This window comes from Aotus nancymaae, unplaced genomic scaffold (assembly GCF_030222135.1).
Source record: "Aotus nancymaae isolate 86718 unplaced genomic scaffold, 86718_ANA_hifiasm-v0.15.2.pri h1tg000010l, whole genome shotgun sequence".
In the NCBI taxonomy this organism is placed as follows: Eukaryota; Metazoa; Chordata; class Mammalia; order Primates; family Aotidae; genus Aotus; species Aotus nancymaae.
In genome coordinates this window covers 14,019,645-14,031,950 of record NW_026988421.1, presented here as the reverse complement: position 1 = coordinate 14,031,950, position 12,306 = coordinate 14,019,645, and the positions used below count along the sequence as shown (strand labels likewise).

At 38.8% G+C, this 12,306-nt stretch overlaps 1 protein-coding gene across 3 annotated transcripts in view; it reads right to left on the bottom strand.

Moving 5' to 3' along the window:
• Positions 1-656: 656 nt before the first annotated feature.
• The window catches only part of SHTN1 (shootin 1), a 121,025-nt gene continuing 109,375 nt past the window's right edge, over positions 657-12,306 (bottom strand). For 2 of the 3 annotated variants that reach the window (XM_064373801.1, XM_064373802.1), the window contains one exon: positions 657-2,419. In XM_064373801.1, the coding sequence (XP_064229871.1) occupies positions 2,197-2,419 (223 nt within the window). In that variant the 3' untranslated portion in view covers positions 657-2,196. The remainder of the gene's footprint in view (positions 2,420-12,306) is intronic. The other variant, XM_064373804.1, reaches the window with a different exon arrangement.

Here is a 12,306-nt window from a genome sequence, read left to right as displayed (position 1 = left end):
CCAACTTACAATCGTGTACACAGGTTGTATGTAAGTTTTGTGTGTGCAACAGCTATGAACATACTTTGCAGATATAAGCATAGTTCTCCTACGTCTTCCTATCTGGGATACCTTGCTTTGGTTGACAATGTCACCCCAGCCAGGGGCAAAAACCCCTCAAAATCAAAGCGAAAAGGGAAAATCTCTAGGCAGAAAAGGTGAGTGAATATCTTACATCAAATACTTTATGTCAAATTAATTTAAAATTCTTTGTAATCACAGTAGGAGAAAGAAAGCGGCTTAAAAAAGGTAAGAACACTTTCAAAATACCTGTTATGAATCGTTCCCTAGTCCAACTAGCACATTTCACCAAAAGGGCAACTTCTTACTCCAGAAAGGAGGGTGTTTGGATAACCACATTATTCTGTTGATGGTGTGATGAAATATGGAAAGACAGTGTACACATTTTTATATTCCTAAATGTGTGAGTCACATGCTGGCAGACGGATCACAGATGCAAGAAGGAAGACAGCACAAAGAAACATGAAAGAAAACTCAAACCATCTTAGGGACTATTAAAAATTACTAAAGTTGTCAACTCGTATACAATTTTCTATTAAAGAATGTCAAGCTTGGGGAGCTAAGCCAGAAACGTTGATAATAACTACAATTGACCCTTAATGGGAAACTGTTGGTGCCTTTTTAATAAGTTGTGGTGAGGAGAGTTCATATTACAGCATAACAGAATTCGCTTAGTGAATTAATGCAGTCTGTAGTTAGCATATCATATAGCAGTATTGTCCAGTTAAGGAAAGATACAGTTGAAAAACACTACATTTTACGTCTCCATGAGTAAAGTGATAAGTAACTGTAAAACCATCACTGGGAGAACATGGAAATAGTCAAGCATAATGAAATTACAGAAAGATAATTATCTCCAAATTTAGGAAGTACATGTACCTGCCTACCCACCTCTTCAAGCCTATGCTTACCACACGTGCAAAAATACAATACAATACAACTACTGCAATTATTACTATCATTTTCTTTTGCCCTTAGGTGAAAAACACCTGAAAGCTACATGCTGAGCCATGCTAACAAAACTAAACCTTTCACTTTCTTTAATAGTAAAATTACCATTACTGAATCATTGTCATAAAAAGTGCATTCAAGTACATTACCACTTATTTTAAATAAACACCAATTTTGAAACAATCAACTTTGAAAAGCTGCATAAGTTTTTTTTTTTTAATCCCTGATTACATTTCTATTTATTCACTGTGGTAGCCTGAAACATTGTATTCTTAGAGACTAACTACCGCTTAATTTCTTTTAAAAAAAAAACAACAAACCTGTGTAATATAGAACAGCAGTGAAGCAAGAAAAATGTGTGCTTGTCACTTATCTTCACTGTACATAAGAACTGTGATAAAATACGGTACTTGTGCCACATTAGTATATGGGAAAACATAATTAACTCATAGCACAGAGCACATGGTTTGCCAACGTATTACTGTTAAATTCAAGGTTTAGACTTCCACCTCAATTCTGTGTTCAGGCTACCAGAGAATCCCCTCGGAGGTCCGTGGGAGGCTTTGGACACAATCAATATCATGTATTTTTCATCTAATAGTTAACAATGTGTGTAATTAACACTGACTATGGGACTACAAGTTTGATGCCAGCTCCTGAGTTTTATCTCAGTCTACCATAGAAAATAACTTGTATGCCACAGTACCCGACAATTTCCATGCTGCTGCAGTTTCTCCATCAAGAGGATCAGACCCAAAACAGAAGCTTCTTGGGGGGGCTTTTAAAATCGTATTAGGTTGATCAGTTTTGTTTATCCAATTATCCACAAGCACCTCAAACTTTCATCATCCCATTTGATGAGTGGTATGCACATTTCCTAAAAAGGTATCAACATCTGAATTTTTTTGTAACCTTCTAAAAGAAGTCATACTTAATACAGTTTAACTAGGAAAAGAAAATCTCATCTTTATAAAGATCAAAACCAAAACCTACTAGGAACATATATTTTGCTAAACAGCTTACTTATGTTTATAGTTGCTACTTACAAAAGTGACACCAGAAAAGAACCTGTATTCTGAATACAGTGACCAGAGCAGAATGTCTATGGCCCTTGCCAATACACCCACACTAATCGTGTGCTTATTGAAAAGGACTTCCAAACATGTCAGGCTTCTGGTTTATGGATCAGCAGTTGGAGCTGTCTGTCTCTCTCGCGTTTTCAATGCTGTCTTCTTTGTTTTCTGGTTTAATTTCGCCTTCATCCTCCTTGTGTTGAGTTGGATCTTTTTCAGCAACCTGGTCTTTGGTTTGGGGTTCATGTGTAGAAACAGGATCTAAAACTACAACTGGTTCGGCTTGTTTTTCACCATCAAAGTATTTTTTCCTGCATCCAAGGCTACTGGGAGGCCTATGAGATGAAGAGTTAGACAAAAAAATAAAATAAAAATAAAAAGCAGAGAGAGAAAATAGTTGTCTCTGATATTCTGGATTCAGAACAACATAAAACCCAAAATGTTCTAAGTCTAATCAACATGCATATAGTCATCTTTGAGATGCCAGCCATTTAAAAGAAAACATGAAGCTATCGGATTACACAGCTGATATTAGGAGCACAAGGCCAGAAGGAAGAAGGCAGCGAAAGAGCGATTAACTAACTACAGAAGTGTAAAAAAGCCAAACACACCTACCTGCTTAATTGCATGCTCTTCTCAGGAAGTGTAAAGCTCATGGACAAACTGTGAACTTCTCCTCATGGCCTGCTGCCCAGACTCCCGCCCACCCTCACTTAGCTGGAAGGAGCCAGTTAACTCCCTTCCCTCCTGTGTGTTCCTGGGTACAGCTGGTTGCAGGATATCCCTGAGGAGCCTGCATGAACGAGGGGAAGTAACTACCCCTGATCACTGATGGACAGGTGAGAGGCATGCCGGCTGCTGCCATTACCAACTAGAGGAGACCTGGTCAGACATTGGGAGGGGGGTGGCAGTAGGACCAAGGGCAGAGAGAGAGAGAGAGTCAGAGTGGAAGCTAAAATGCTAAGTTACTATTCATTTTTCTAAAAGGAGGATCAGGTTTCTTGAGAAATTTCTTATGGAATTTCAGAGGCAGTGTTCCACAGAGTCCTCCTCTCATCTCTTCTGATGCTAGAAGCTATGGCTCCTCAGGCTGAATCGGTGAGGATTTCCTTATAGAAACAGATATCTCTGAAACACCTGAAGTTTCAGGCTGCTGAGCTGCTGCCTGAAGGTTGAGGCAGCTGCAGTGGGCAGGGCTAGGGCTTTCGGACTTCTCTGGTCTTTTTGGAAAATGCTAGGATAAGGCCTTTTTGTCCCAGAGAACTGGCCGTTAACCATGGCCTGGCACACCACCACCCCACCTCTTGGTGTTCTGCCAGGTGCCAGCCAGGGAGCTGCCAGCCAGGGCCTGCTCACTGTTCTACCAGCCCCTCACCAGGAGTTGGTTTCTACTATTCTCTGACCCCTTGAGCAGGTCAGAGCTGGCAGGAGACACTCTTTCACCACTTAATACCTCTCTCGTGTTGGTCTTACCACATTTGTTTCCTATCTGTCTCTTCCAATAGCATGTAAACATCCATGAGGCAGGGACTCTTAAGCTTTATTCACAATGCTATCCCCAGCACCTAGCACAGATGCATTTGTGGAGTAAACGAATGGGCAAATACTAATCAACAGAAAGGTTCAGAATGAAGCGGAAGAGATCAAGGTTAATAGGTCTGGATGTCTCCATTGCAACAAAAACAACAATGATCAACTACTGAGAGAAAGTAACCTGCATGACCCAGTCACGGGCACAAAAGCCTCAAACCCAAAGACCATTGTTTTTTCACCTTCTGACCAGTACTACAAGATCTGTCCAAATGTTTAAAAACCACTCCCTCCAGCTATCGGGTTATATTACCTATATGTGGCTTGGTCATCATCCTAAGTGACAAACACTCTGTTTTCCTTGGAGGTGGTAAAAACAAATATAACCAGGAGCCTGATGACACGCTCATGAGGCTGTCATGGTGAGGACATGGTGATGACAGATTCCCTTAGTTCTGCCTGATTATGGCACATGACATTGTCCAACTACCTGGCTAAGGAACTACTCCAGACATCTGCCGCTGTGCTTTGGGGATCAGAATGGGGTGTAGTTTCTCTAGTGCTACCTGTTTTGACTTTCTCTGACCCACATAATATTTAAAAGCCTGTGATCAGAGAAGCAGAACAACTGCAAGTGAAATTAAGGACTAATCAGAGGAATTACACCTTAGGCAATCGAAGGCAGTAGTCATGCTATCTACGGAAATCCGCTGCCTCCTCATCTGAAGCTGGGCCTGCAGTCAGCTGTTCTGACAGCTGGGAGGGAAGATCGCTGTAAAGTGGCAGACACTAAAGGACAAACCAGAGCTCTACCTATCTCTCACAAGCACCACTCTTGATGATGCAAGACAATCTGCAGGATAAGCCGGAGCCTTCCCCAAGGAGCTGCACATGCACCTGGCCCAGAGTTTGGAGAATCTGAAGAAAGAGACGTGGGGAGCCACTGCCACATGCCAGTTAGGTGAGTCAGCACATCAGGAATGTCATGCACAAGCTATAACAGAGTCTGCCCTACACGGACCTTCTGAGGGTTAAAAACTTTTTTTTACACAACTACTTCACTTCCGCCTTCTAAATCTCATGCAAATTTCTCTGTGGCCAACCCTACACTGGAAACAAATGGGTGAGAAGATTCTAGGAAATGAAGCTGCAGCCCAGCTAAGGTTCCAGGGAAAGTCCCATCCAAGTCTGCAGGTCAAGTCACCAGTATGGCTTCACCATCTTGGGTCTGGGCCCACCTTATATAAGCAAGCCAATCTGCTCTAAGCATGCAAAGGAAATATTTCTCTCATTCTAGGTGAGCAACTTCCATCAACCCATACTAACCTTCATCACTTCTGTAGAACTACCATGGATGTTTCCACGCCCATGTGTGTCTGCAGGTATGTGTCTACAGGTGAAGGGGTGGTGCACAGGTCCTAGAAAAAGCTTTCTTCATCAGCTCAGGGCTAAAAATTTCCAGGAAGTGCTCTCTGGGCTCCACAGCAGCAATAAATGGATGTTGATTGAACTGAAAACTCATAAACCTTGTATTGTCAGGCTGAAATTGTCCTGGAATTGTCTCAGTCCAAAGAATGATTCCCCTGTCCTGAAGCAAGCTTCTTGACTGCAGATTAATCTATTACTAAGTCACAGATAGGCTACAATTTGGGAACCCCTTTATCATCACTGAACTAGGTGCAGTGGGCATTTTCTGAATCTATGCATGGAGGGAGAGTGATTTGTTTCTCAAGGATAATGACCACTGCCTTAGAATCCCAATGGAAGCTGGAAAGAGACTAGGGCAATCATCTAGTCTGACCTGCCCTTTTACAGATGAGGACAATGGGGCATGAAGAGGGGAAGGAACTGGCCTGAAACCACATAGCTCATTAGTGGCAGAGTCAGAACAAAAGTCAGAAGCTCCTGTCTCCCTGTTCCTGCCTTTTCCATGACAGCATGCTGTTTCTCAAAGTATCTTCTCCTACAAACATTATACAACAGGCTAGTTTTGGCATGTTTACTGATTTAATTCTTTCTGAATCCCTGTTTCCATCTCCATCCTCCAGATTGGTAAATATAAAGTCTATCTCTTCAAGCTATCCCTTGTGTATTTTTTATTTTTCCCCTGTGGTTTGTAGCTCCTCCTGGTTTGACATCATAGGTCTACTCCTGGCTCCCATGAGCAGCTGCCCAAGGCTCCTTCTGGAATAAGAGGCCTTTCTTTCTCCTAGGCCTCATTCTATCTTCGTTCCTATGGTATGGGAAGGGCCACAGAGCCACATCAGTGATGGTGTCAAGAACCCACGTTCTCACTCTAGTAGCCACGGTGGCAGGTTCTACAGGGTTAAATATGAAGCTTCTCCTCAAGGTAGAAATCCCAGAAGCTCAAATGCAACACTTCAATAAGAATTGTAATATATTGTCATTCTGTTCAATTGTTCTACTTCAATGCAACATCTAAGGACAAAGACCACAATAAGGAATTAAAAGTCTATACTTATAAAAAGTAATGGCAGCCTGTCTCCTGCATGCTGCAAAATCTGCAAGTAAAACTTAAATTTTACAAGTATCACTTATAAAGTAAAACTAAAATCATGTGATGCTTGGGCTGACAGGGGTCACCATCGTGAGCTAGTCTAACCTCTTCATTTGTCAGATGAAGCGTCCAAGGAAGAGTGAGGTTTAATCAGCATATGACTTGTTAACAGCAGATATAGAACTAAACTAGTGGAATCTTGATTTCCTGTCCAATTCTTTTTTTCTAACCACAACATCGTGGTAGTTATTTATGATCCATTCAAATAGATATTTTTCACAGGTCATATTATACCACATGCTCAAATGCTATTTTAAGATAAAAGCAAAAACCAAAAAGCAAACTAAAAGCTAGGAGAAATACCAATCTATGCCATTCTATGAAGCCTGATGCCCAAGTACAACTTGGGTGGCCTTTTAGAAAGCAGCTACTGTGCCCCTACTGCAAGAGAGCACAAGTGTGGGGCCTGAGCAGGTGAGGCAACTTATTAGTAAAAGGAAAGACTGACTCCAAACCATACTACCAGAAGAATCAGAACAATTGCAATGCCCATGCCAAAGCTGGACTTTATACAGGGACTCAGTGATTTCTCAGACTGTGTTACAAGAGATGAAAGTGCAGCATTCTAATTTTTAAAAAGCACATCATTGTTTGCATTCAATGAAATTCCTTTCAAAATCAACTTTCCACGTTCCAGTTATATTCAACAACATTCTAGCTAACATTTCAGCTTCAATTCAAATTAACTAATGCCCAAAAGAGCCCTAATCCACGTGGTTCAGAGCTCAATTGAATACAATCAAAGCTCATGCAATGAAGGGGGAAATGCTTATTTCATGCAAATTCTGCATATCACTCAAGCTTAATTTTACTGATAATATAAAGGTGGGACATTTTGAACATTACAGTGAATGAACTTTTAAGCGGTGAGAGTTATTTTATAAAATGCTACCTCTGAAAAGCTGATTGCCAAACAGTACAAAAATGGTTTGAGGCATAAATGCCAAGTTCATTTCTATTTCACTTCTGAGGTAACTATCTTTCAAATCACAACAGCTGGACTATTTAACACAATCTGGTGAATCAAAGTATAGTTCTTCTCTGGTCTCCCAGTGGGATGTCTGCATTAGTCTGTGGCAGCCATCCAACAAATGACGCACAGCCGGACGGTCTGAACTTGTTTCATTTACAATAAAAATGGATAAAACCGCAATCATATTTACCACCTTCAAGGAGAGAAAACGGAAAGATTTAAATTTGTCTTTATAAAGTCGTTGCCTGGAAAAACTCCAAAGAGGAAGTTGCTTTTATATTTTCTCTGGTGTAAAAACAAGGATTCTTACTTTTTTTTTCAAGTCCTTTATACAGTTACTGCAGTGAACAGTAGTGGCATTATAGCAGAGGTAGTTTTTATTGTTTCTTTTGGAAATCCTATTTTTCAGATTTTAATGCACTTGTCCAAAATTTCACAAAATAAAGTTTCAAACCTAAGGTGAAACTCACTATGTTAACCAATTCTAGCAGTATTTTTAAATATAATAAAGGTAAAACAAAGCTCAATTCTTTTTTGCTTTGGGTACTTTTTCAAAACTTCATTTTAGCTCAAAAAATGTATTAGTTTGTCAATTTGAATACACTTCTATTTGAGGAAAAAGTGGATTTAATTATTAAAATAACATTATTAAACAACAATACTACCATGTTTGAAAATCTGACATCAGTCTCTAGATGCTGATTTGCTCTCAAGATTAACAAGAATTCCTGTTTCCCATAGGTGACAATGGCTGGGCAAAGATCTGTGTCTATGCTCAGCAATATTTTCTTTAGCTGAGTAACTGCAGCACAGGCATCCCAGTACACAGCTTACCACAATGCGAAGCTAGGAAGCCTTGTACCGATTATCTTACTCCTCTAGTGCACGCTGGGCTGCAGACATCTACAGAATCTAAAATACGCGGCACAAGGAGGTTCAGGAAACCAGACTCTTCTCACAGCAAAAGAAACACTGACAATGCGTGAACTATGATTTCAGCTCAGCCAAATATTCTGAAATGTGTGTGATTGTTTTCTTAGGCTTTGTTTTTTAGCTTTTTATAGTTCTGCCCAACATTAAATCATCATGGAAAATCCATTCTGATTCCAACTATTAAAAGCCATGTTACTTACAAGAAATATTTTAAGAGACATAAAGTCTTCCACAAAATTCAACATTGGCTCCTTAAAAACAGCTGCCATGTACAAAATACTTGCATTTTCATTCTAAGTTTTCAGGAAAATATTTCTGAAATGTAGTTTTCTTTCAATTTACTGTATTATATATTTTTTAGACTCTCAAGATCAGGAGTCATAAAGAAATTACTTTTCATAGAGTTATACAATAAAGAATATTACAAATGAAATGTGTTTATTGGGTTTCAGAAGTTAGGTCAGTTTATTCTGAGATCCGACATTGCATCTGAGTTTTAGCTTCTTCTATTTGAATAAAAAAACTCCCCTCTACTCCACAATACACAAATATAAGGAAACATAAACACTGTAGAGACTACTGAAAAATGGTTAAAAAAAAAAAAAAAACTACAGTGTACCAAAAGCAATTTGGTTCTCTATGCAGAAATGATATATTTTACACAAAGTCTCTTAAAAATCCTAGGTGCTTGCAACTGGAAGCAAATGTTAGAAGGCAATTAATTCTTTGAGAGAAGTGAGAATTACTCAGCAGCATTTTAACAGTAATTTTGAGATTTACTCAACAGCAGTTTAACAGTCATTTTTACACTAGGTGTAATACATCCTCAACAATTAATCTGGAGGAAGGTGCTGTCTGCACAGCGACTCAGAACACTTGTAAGACAATCCTGACAAGCGGATCTTTCGGGCAGTCCACAGGATAACTCCTTGGCAGCAGGGGAAGGAAAAAAAATGAAGTGAAGGGATCTCAACTTCCAGAACATCCAGTTATTCTGCTAATTTTGTTGTTAAAAGTTAATTGTCCATGTACAGGCGCACATGGAGAACCTTTGTAGCAGCGCTTTGCTGAACAGAACTGTTTCCTGCAGTGTCAGCACACAATTCAGCAGTACTAAGATTACAGTTGAGAGCAGAGCAAATCCTTTAATTGTATAAGAGCATCAGATTAAGCAGTAACGTACATGCAGTTCATTCTGTTAGCTGGTAGTCTCTTCTCAGAAACAAATGTTTACTAAGTACAGGGAAGGCGCCCTCCTTCACCCTTCTTGACAGGGGTGCGCGCGCACGCGCACACACACACACACATACACGCGCGCGCACACATGCAAAAGAAAGAAAGCGGAGGTGATGAGGAAGGGTGGGGGGGTGGGAGTATCAGGAAGAAAATCCACTCCTTTCCACCCCAGGGAGGAAGAGAACTACCCTCGTCTCCGTTTGAACAAAACGTGACCCCAAACCTCTCCTAAAGAATGGTTATATGGCCAGCTAAATCAATTTCCAGCTGAGATCATTTGTTTGAGAGAATAATTTTATGCCGTTTCCCTAAAAGTAAGTTAAGAATCTCAAATTTTATTTGCTAATGCATTTCAAAAGCTCATCATCTTTCATAGGATTAGAGAAAATAAGTTAACAAAATAAAATAAAATAGCTCAGATTCTCCAACTCCAATAAATTAAAAAGCAGTACTTTTCTATTTCAATTTTCTACATTAGTTGCACATTAGAAATACTAAATGAAGAGACCAGTTAGAGGTCAAACAATGCTAAAAATCAATCTTATTTTTAATTCAAAATCTGAAAGGCAATTAGATTTTTTTTCTTTCATGGAAATGTTTGGTCACACCAACCAAGAGACATCTAAAATTTATGTTTCATCAACTACCCTTTGGTATTCAGTTAATGGCCCAAACAAGATGAACTCTTACAAAAATAAGTCTGTGTGGGGCCAAAAGTCACATGTATTTAGAGATACCACAGATATAGAAATTAAATGCAAATTAAAATAAAAATGGCTTCACTGGAAATGAACATTTTTCTATTGAAATTGAAGTCTTATAATTGCTACATGGGTTTTTGTTTTTTAAATTCTTCTAGGGCAGCATGTAACCTCTTTTGACTCCCCCAAACGAAAGAGCAAGCTAACTGCCTGTCTGGTAGTTAAAAAGGAAATTTAAAAGAGCTTGATGAAGCTTATAGTTTTGGGGGGATCTGGGGTGAAGAGAAGCATGATAAATTAGAAAGTGTTAACTGAAGAGTCTCTGGCAATTAACTGTGGCTTAAAAGGATCTTTGCGAATGACCAAGATGACAAACCTACGAAACCACTACAAACCACACAGTTAAAATGGAACGGGAGTTCCCTTTCTAAGGGGTTCTCTCTTTTGAAGTAAGGTTTTATAGAAGTAACTAGATAAAATGCAAAATCATCTTTGAGGTTGACTATCCCGTCTAATTGCAACTGTTAGGAGGATATTCACTTTCCTGAAAGTAATTAATAGAAGAAATGTGAATATGGATGAAAAAGCTCAATTCAGATGAGCAGGGCCACTTTCAGATGAGATGGTATCAAAGGAGAAAAGTAAGATGGCAAGAACACAAGATATTCTTAAGCCTCTGCCTGACTGTGATGCAGACACATTTTAAGATCTGCTCACCTCTTTCTCCATACTGAAGGCCCACGTCTCCAGCCTCTCTGTATAATAAAAATGTCCTAAAACATGATGACCAATGTATAATTAAAATAAACTCAAAGGAGCTAACCAGTAATTGACAAACACGAAGCTCTCTCAAAAAGGTATAGAATAAAATGGATACAATGATAAAATATATTTAGGGCTTTAGAATGTATGTTTTTAAACTAGATTCACATATAGTGATTCACCTTTATATTATCATATTATCATTTAGTAAAAGCATCTTTCTAATCCAATGATTATGATCAGAAATTTTCAAGGTATTTGCTTCTGGGAAAAAACTATTTCTCAGCATGGCTAAAATGTTTAATAAAATAAAACTGTGCAAATGGAACTTATGCTGAAGACTAAAGTAGCTTAAGGCTGGTATTCTGACAGGCTAATTTCTAAAATTTTTTTGAAGCATGGCCCTTTATTGGACATTTGGCATGAAAAAAGATTAAAATAATTTCTTTCCAATTATTCTTTAAGACTTTTTGTTAATTCAGACAGGCTCTCCTTTTCACAACTCTGTTTTATTGGGTAACACTTTCCTCCCTTGACAAGAGATCTTTAAATCTGCTTAGGTTGGCCTTAGAGAATGAGAAAAGGAAGACATGAAACCACCTATGAGTATGTAGGGTCTAAGGAATAGGATGTGAGTATCTTCGGGTCAATGTAGCAACTTAACTGCAGAATCATCACCTTCTACAGAAGGAACCTTATGGTCATTCTTTTCTTGCCCCTTCCTTAAGCTCTTAAGACACTAAACACAGTGCACCATAGTTCAAAACGCATTGGCTTTGGAGATAAAGTTTAAAAGGTTCAAATGCAATTTGACCTAAATGCCAATTAGAAGTATAATTTTGGGCAAGTTGTTGACCTCACTGAATCTCAGTTTTCTCATTTGTAGAATGGGGATAATGTCCAATCTAAGGTTTGGGAGAATTAAAATAATACACAAAAGCACCTGGTTTAATAATTGTTAGTGAAATATAGTAACAACAGCACAGAAGCAAATTCCAAAATCCTCAATCCCCAAACTGGAAACTGGTTGCATTACTAATAGCCTCCATCTATAACTAACATATACATCCTGCCTACTATAATTTCAGCACATTTCCTCTTAGATGGATTTGATTTTATTATGAATATATACTGATAAAGAGTAATAGAAGTATTAACTAAAAAACACACATACAGAATGCAGGTTTCTTGGCTTTTCCCCAAAAAATGTTTTTTCATTTACTATACCTATATCAACCAAGAACATCAGACGTATGCATTCTGTTGATAATAGAGTTAACATGTTTCAAGTATCTCACACAGTATTAAAATAGAAGGCAATTTCACTCACGCTGATGTATACTGGGTTTTATTTATTGTTTGACTTACGTTTCAGAAACATTAATTCCTAGTTACTTGTTAAGCAACATCCCAGAATGTGTAAATGTGGGCCTAGTCTACCTAACTGGGGTGAAAGAAGAAAAGCTGGGCCCCAACCAGCTTCAGCTTGTCTGTACTACACAACACTCT